We start from the raw sequence: 8279 nt of genomic DNA, 5'->3' as shown, positions 1-8279 counted from the left end.
ACATATTTTACAATAGCAGTTGCAAAATAAAAGGAATACATTGTCACAATTTTTATTTATAAGCATTTAAAGTTCAAATTTTGACAACATATTATGTAAAAATCACGAAAATTCGTAAATTATTTTATGCTAGAAATTCATAAAAAATTTTCCTTTTATATCTAAGATTTCAAAATTTAATACAAGGCTCATAATATATTTTTACAATAGCAATTGAAAAATAAAAGAAATATATAGTCACGATTTTTTTTTTATAAGCATTTAAAGTTCAAATTTTGACTAAATACGTAAAAATTACGGCAATGTTCAAATTATCTTAGACAGAAATTCATAAAAGTTTTTCTTTTTAATTCTAAGATTTGGAAATTTAATACAAGGCTCCTAACATATTTTTACAATAGCAGTTGCAAAATAAAAGGAATACATTGTCACAATTTTTATTTATAAGCATTTAAAGTTCAAATTTATACGAAATATGTCAAAATTGCGAAAATTTGCAAGTAATTTAGTGGTTGAAAAATCGTAAAAATTTTTTCTTTTATAACTAAGTTTTTAAAATTTGGTACAAGGTTCTCCATAAGTTTTTCTTTAAAAATAATATATCCTAGACTGACAAATCATCTCCGTTCAGAATCGTTTTTCGTATACAATGATATAATATCATTGGATTCAAATTTAATTCCATCCATTACAGTAACCCACTTGTAACCTACTGTACAGCAGAGCGACATCCACGACTTACCCGCCTTTTTTTTTCTTCGCCTTAATCACACATAATCCCCAAATAGAAAACCAATATAATTACGACCTTTTCGATTTAGGCCGACGGTTATGTTCTAACCGACGATTCCAGTGGAATAAACGCTTAATCTCCACAGACCACCGCAATTTTTGGACGAATCGCCCGAACAGATGGCGTTACATTTCGCGTCACTTATTTTGAATTTTTCTGAGGGATATTGATTGCCACACCAACAAGCAGCTCTAAAATGAAAATGAAAATCAATATAATAATTTTCAGTATATGTACGTCCAGCGGCATATTTATAAGAGTGGATTTTGAGCATATAGATTTACCCTTATTGCTTTGGATTTTATGTTTAAAGTAGTATTTAATACTTTTTATAGTATATAGATACCTACTTATTCTATACAGACAATAAGATTATTAGATGAACAGATATAATAATGATTATATTTCAAAATGGGTAACTAATAAAATTATTAAAAGTTCAGTGCTAAGAATGATCAAATAATATTTGTATTTACTATTTTTACCATCATTATTAGTTTTAATGTATGGACCTATACTTCAAAAAGTTTTGATTATCTATTACTAAGAATATATATTAAGAAAAGTGGATTAAATTTCAGTCAAATTTACTGTCCATATAATAATATTATATTCTTGGCCCGTTAACTCAAGGAAGTTGATGTTGATTTTTATAAGAACGCCGTAGTATATTCTGGGAAATCATGTGCCTACAGTGAGAAACCAGTCATAAAGCAATCTCGTTATCTTTCCATTTGAAAATTGTGAAAACGCATACCTATGAAGTTACTTTATTAAAGAAAACATAAACAATTATCCGTTAATACTAAACCTAAGTAGTGATATAATATTAAAATATAATAAATGAGTAGATACTAGGTACGTATAAATAAAATTGTCATAAGTAATATATGGTACATAAAGACATAAAGTACTGTTTAATATTATTAGAAATGTGGGCGTTTTTTTTGGGTCTGTGAACCATGATATTTGTTATCCACCTTCTATAAAAAGCGATAAATACTCTGCTTCGCACGTTTAATGTTTAAGTTTGGTTTTGATTTGTAGTATTTATAATTTTAAATTTATACGGTCGTAGTAAAAAATATATGTAATATTTTGAATTTTTTATAGGTACTAATATGAAATTTAATATTTATTTATTTGATAGTGTCATAATTGAAATGTCATTATTATTATTCTTGTATTATATGTCTTGATTGAGAAAATGGTTTCGGTAGTATTTGACATTTTGACGATTTTTTTTCGATTCTAAATTCTAAGTATTTGAGAACGACGTCGACCTACGTACAGGGCTGGATTTACGCCTAGACCGGCAACTTTTGTAAGAAATTGAAAAAAATGTATTGTTATTTATTATAATTTATAATTACTTATTTTGTTTATAATTTCTACTGACTTTATTTGTTTATAATGAAATAAATTTATTAATAATAAATACTACATTTTTTTTTTCTTTGGCTAGGGGTGGCATATTTAAAAGGGCCTACGGCGGCACCTGCTCTAAATCTGGCATTGCCTACGTACCTACATAAATTATAAAATATTGGTATTGTATGAAATTATACATAGTTTATATGTATTACCTGTATTATATTAGGTATAACAGAAAATAATAATTGCACGCATGTGCGTGGCTATAAATCCGAAACGAAAGAAAAATAAAAACAACTAGCTGTGAACACATAGATGTTAATTTACAAATTATTTGTAATACACGTGGAAATTAAGTAATTAAATATTGGATATTGTTTTTATGAATTATTACTACGTGCACCTACATTTTTTTCAGGACTGTTGCGATTAGAATTTATTCTCATAAGGATTTAATAGTTTTTACACAGGTTTTTATATTATTGTTCAAAACATCCGGATAGTAATATTCCTGTGAAATAATTACATTAGCATATTATCCATTAAAAATATAGTTCATCTGTGGATCCGCCAAACATGCACTATAATATATATTCTGCAACGCAATATCGGAATAATTCCACTGAGTACCTATTTAAAAAATTTAAATAATACAATTGGCGTGAAAATCGTATACAAAAATAATATTATATTCGTGGTTAACAGACACATAGCTAAATCTTGGAATATTTCGCGGGATAAATTCCATCTCGATTCTTGGCATATACCTACATATCATCACTATAATTTAAACACTCGATGTAAGAGTCCATAGACGACAGACGTGAGACGTATATATAATATATATTATATACTAACAATTGTAATTACTTTTTATACATCCAGTCACCAGTCACGTAGATTTACATTAGGTGTATAGTGTATACTAAATAGACGCCGAATAAAAATTTTGACAAAAAAATTTATTTATTGTGTTTCATGACGCCACATGAGCACTCTTTTTGATAACCCTAACTCTTCCGTGTTAAAAACAATAAACATTGTGTTTATTTGACAAGCATCTGTGATATGTATTAATATAATATATTATAAATCGTTTCAACCATAAAAAACATATTATAATAAATATTCCAAATTTTAGTTCATATATTATCGAGTCAACTATTATTTCCCGATTAATTATACTATAACTTACTATAATTTTAGATCACTATAATTTCAGTCGTCGAATCCATAAACAACTATAATCCTATAATAATAGGTACTCATAGAATATAACAATAAAATTGGTTTTTAATTTTTATATGTATTATTGCTTTTTTTATGGCTAAATAAAATATTATTTTTCCTTATTTTACCCATCATAATTTTCATATGATGAATGATTATTCTCGTGCAGAATACCGAAAGTTCCTATCGAATAGTAATATTATTACTAACTGGTTATAATAAAATTTAAATACTCTGCTGGAAAAATCAGAACTATAGCGATCAGCACATATTTTAATACAATGAATATCATGAATGTGTATATAAGTAATATCAACAGTGTACCTATACATGAAGCTAAAAAAAAATTGAACTGTTGAACGAAATAATTTCGTATTGTTAACTGGGTATAATTTAAATAGTCATTGCAATGTATAAATACTAAATACCTACTCGTGTATGTGGGTGATCTCAATTTAACTGGCTACATTAATTTTCTATTCTAAAAAATTTAAAAACCTTTAAGAATCGCGTAATATGATAAAAAAATTGACTTATTTTTATAAGTATGTAGTATACCTATTACCTATATAATATAATAAATACTTCAAACCATATAAATAATGTTTTAAAAAAATTGACCTAAGGAACGTTTTCGATAATATGTGCCAGACCGGTGTTGACGTTAGACGTCCAGATGCTGCGCTAGGAAAAAGTAAAACACTCATAACCTTAATGAAATAAATTTGGACAATAATTAATGCGGATCAGTCGCATAATAATTTAATAATTACTTTAATGAAATATTGGTACCAACTCGGCAACTCAACACCCATTATAAATACAATAAATTAATTGCGTGTTTATAAATATTAATATAGGCATATATTACCCCTGCTTTTCTCCATTTGTGGTTCCAGAGTACAGAAATCCGATTTTGAAACATTCTTCGGAACATTTTTGCGGACTGTTATCATCATACCTCTCGTGGGGAAATTTCAGCAATCGGTTCTTATCGTCACCCATTCTTTCTCCAAAGCACCCTAGGTAGATCGCTTGAGGATATTTCTCCTCACCTTAAAATTAGATATATATATATGCAATATGCATGACTTTACTCATTTAAATATAACTAATATTTAGTAGCATTGTGTATTTGTGTGTATATTAAGTAATCTGCAGTCTGTGTTCCTATCTTAATTCTTAAGTATAACTGTAAGTACTATAGGTACCTATTATACTTGTATTATAAGTTTTGAACATTTTAAAATGCATTTGACACCTATCGTTTGACCCGTTTCTTGCAGCGTTGCACGAACCATTGCAATCGTCATCCAACTCCTTCGTCAATTTAGACATGTAATTATTTGTGCAGCGACAAAATCTTATTGCATAAACACACGAATAACAATAGTATATGAAACGGGACAGATAAGAAAACCGTTCAATTTATCTTACGGTTCGTTATTAATTGCGGCATAAGTGTAATTGTTTGCGTAACATTCGTCTGAACATTCTTGAGGTGTCAAAGAAGCGAGTGATATATTTAAACCATTTGAAATATTTAGATCTTCATTCAAAAAACATCCTAAATATTCTGGACTTGACGCTAAAACTGAATAAAGAAATTATTAAGATAGGTAATATAAATAAATAACTACGTATAATATTTGTATTAAAGTAGTTTATTTTTAATTTGAGTGCGTAAAAGGAGGGGTTAAGTCAACGCTTTTCGTGTGAAATTAAACAACTACTAGTATATTATACTCTAGTACACTCCACCGATACATTATATAGGTACAATTATACATAGTTACACTTATAGGCGCAATTTCAGTTTTTAACTTGGAGGGGCTTAACATATTTAAATGAAACAGACCCATGGGAGGCTCACCCTCACACCCACAATTAAAATACCACAATCATATTTTTCTCACCCACTTTCCTACATTTAATATATTATAATACATTTATTAATAAAACTTAAAATATTTGTTTTAAAACAAATAACAAAATATAGGGATTTATAATTTATATGTTATAATAATGTAACATCATGTTGGTGCACTGGCTCATTTCCAAATTCCATGTTTAAATTTTAGAAAAAAATGTCTTCAAACAACGTTTACCTACTACATTAGGTAGGTAGATTAGATAATTAATGGAGGATTTAATACTTCAATTTAAATACACATTTTCGGAGGAGCTAATTTTAATATATAAGTCCCCCCAAAATTGCACCTATGGATACACTAGTGCACTACTACATTCACAAAATATACTCGATTAAACAGGGATCGTTTTAAAAATTCAAATATGATATGCCAAATCCATGTGTAATTTTTTTAACAGCTCATCGTTGTTAATAGTACGAGTATGTTGAAGGTTAAAATGTTGAACACATACATAAAAGTGATACGTCATTATACTTTAAATATTATATCATATATGTATAAACCACACAATAAGGCTATATGGTGGTGATTTAAATGTCAATTGTGTTGATTAAACTGTGTTCAACAGACCCTGCACACTCTTGATATCATTTTTCAACATTGTGTAGTTTAGAAAACAAACTCTATCAAAATAAAAAAATATTATACAAATTAAATAAAAACACCTAGTTTCGATTAGATCAATAGTATTTTTATTTTCTATTGTGTTTTCTCATAAATTTGTGTATATTTGTAGATACTTTACAGCCTAAAGCCTTTAAACTCTAAAAGGTAATTAATAACTTTGTTAGATATTATTTATTTATTTATGTATCTAAAATGTAGATATTTTTTTGATTCAAACACGTAACGTTCAATTAGACATTTTAGAATAGATTATTTTTTATTAGATTACATTACAATTTGACGTTTGACTTATTTTCAGCCTATATTTTTGGCAAAATTTAATTCAACCTACAACAGCTGTATTAGGTATACTAATAATGAAATAAATTATTTAAATAGCAATAATATCATAAAAAATATTTAGTAATATAGGCTGATGGATCATCTTTGCTCAGAAGTTTTTCGTATGCAATAATTTATCATTTAATTCAAATTTAACACACCCATTACAGTGTCTCACAAGAGTACACGACACATTATAATATGTACCAATAACAGAGTGGAACCCACTTACCCACCTTATTTTTAAAATCAATCGATGCTAAGCACAATATTATATATTAGTATTGGTTTTTTCCATTGTGTAATAATTAAATAATATGTAATATAATACTTACTGGAAAAATTGCAGGTATATAAGAGATATACGATGACGTGATTCCACAACCGTGGCGATTCGTGCTTAAAAGACATTTCTTGCGGAAAAAGAATATATTATAATAGGGCACTGCGCAATTTTGTCAAAAGCTGTTGCTGTGAACCGGATCGGAATTAATCTGATTCGAGGACGATTACACCTAAACTAAATTATAATTTTTATAACATAATATTATATTATTTAAAATTGTAACATTGTCAATCATTGTATATTTCATGGTGCGGTCGCGATTTAGGTCGATTTATTTTCTGCGTCAAAGGTACAAAAACTTAATCGAAAAAATAATTTATAAATAGATAATTATTGTACTTTGGCATATTATATTAAAGTATCTTACAAAATACGATAATATAATGCACAAGTTGACTGTGGTCGGTCAGCCGACGACGGAGAGCGTGGTTGTAGTGGTAGGTACTGATGGGTAATATGCGTTGTTTACAAACTTTAATATTTCGCTGTCCGCGATATTATTGTCGTATTAGTAAATATTAATAACGTCATAATATTATCAACATATTACATAGGTACTGGGAATAATAATAATAATAATAATAATAATAATAATAATAATAGTAATAGTAATAATAACGATGACGATAAAGGTCACAAGCGGTGTGCTATTCGGTCGCCATCGCTGTGCTATGCATCCCAATAATAATAATAACAATAATTTGTATTATTATAATATTATCGTCTGTGCAAAAAGTGTAATTATATCGACGACGCGACGGTGGTCTACGGACTACGACGACTGCTGCCAGTTGCTACTAAACACACACGCGGGTGTTGACGGACTACACGACTTTCCACGAGGAACGAGCGCCCCTATAATATACATTTTGTTACTTTAGTATAACTATAATACATTTTGTTATATTTATCATTGTGTGTAACAAAATAACTTGCAATCATAGTTATCTATATTCTATACATCAGTGGCGTATATACAAATTATATTCAGTATGGGCCGATTTATCAGTCATCACTAGACAAGCATAGCACGACTAACATGGCCATAATTATACATTTTTTAGGGTGGTTATAATTATGACATTTAAATATATACAGTACAAATATAAATTGCGCAATTTAATTTTATAATTCCTATGTAAAATTAATTTTTTGGTTCTTTTTTTAAAAATAATGACAGTGTCATTTATATATTTTGATGTTATCTTACTATGAATTTAACATCAAAGTCAATAAGTCATCAAAGCAAGTACTGACAATATAACATATCCTTGTTGATTCCTCAAAAACGATTTTAATCAACCGGCTAACTTAATCATGGTGAAAAACTGTTAACAGTGCAAATATACATGCAATGGTTTGATTGAACCTGCAATTTCACAATGGGCCCTGGCCTAGGGGGCCACCCCCCTAAATACGCCACTGCTATACATATAAAATCTAAATACTACTTGGTAACTGATCGCTGTAACTCAAAAACTACGCAACGTACGAATTTGAAATTTGGAATAGAAGTTTTTCTCATATTTTCACTGTGCAATAAGAAAGGATTTGCTGAAATTCGCATTTTAAAGAAGAAATTGGAAATTTTATTTTTATTTATTAATAGTTGCCATTGGTCTGTAACATTATAATAAACGTAGTTTATTTAAGA

At 28.3% G+C, this 8279-nt stretch overlaps 1 protein-coding gene across 2 annotated transcripts in view; it reads right to left on the bottom strand.

Annotated features, from left to right (window-relative positions):
• Positions 1-7184, bottom strand: part of LOC100159492 — a 27145-nt gene extending 19961 nt beyond the window's left edge. Inside the window, exons 1-6 of one of the 2 annotated variants that reach the window (XM_016807941.2) lie at positions 6993-7184; positions 6615-6799; positions 4835-4991; positions 4609-4760; positions 4269-4452; positions 842-984 (exon numbers count right to left, since the gene is read on the bottom strand). In XM_016807941.2, coding sequence (XP_016663430.1) covers positions 842-984; positions 4269-4452; positions 4609-4760; positions 4835-4991; positions 6615-6690 — 712 coding nt within the window. In that variant the 5' untranslated portion in view covers positions 6691-6799; positions 6993-7184. Of the gene's footprint in view, positions 1-841; positions 985-4268; positions 4453-4608; positions 4761-4834; positions 4992-6614 lie in introns of both variants that reach the window. The other variant, XM_029489566.1, reaches the window with a different exon arrangement.
• Positions 7185-8279: the final 1095 nt, after the last annotated feature.

Source organism: Acyrthosiphon pisum, chromosome A2 (genome assembly GCF_005508785.2).
Source record: "Acyrthosiphon pisum isolate AL4f chromosome A2, pea_aphid_22Mar2018_4r6ur, whole genome shotgun sequence".
NCBI classification, from domain to species: Eukaryota; Metazoa; Arthropoda; class Insecta; order Hemiptera; family Aphididae; genus Acyrthosiphon; species Acyrthosiphon pisum.
This window is presented reverse-complemented; position numbering and strand designations above follow the sequence as displayed.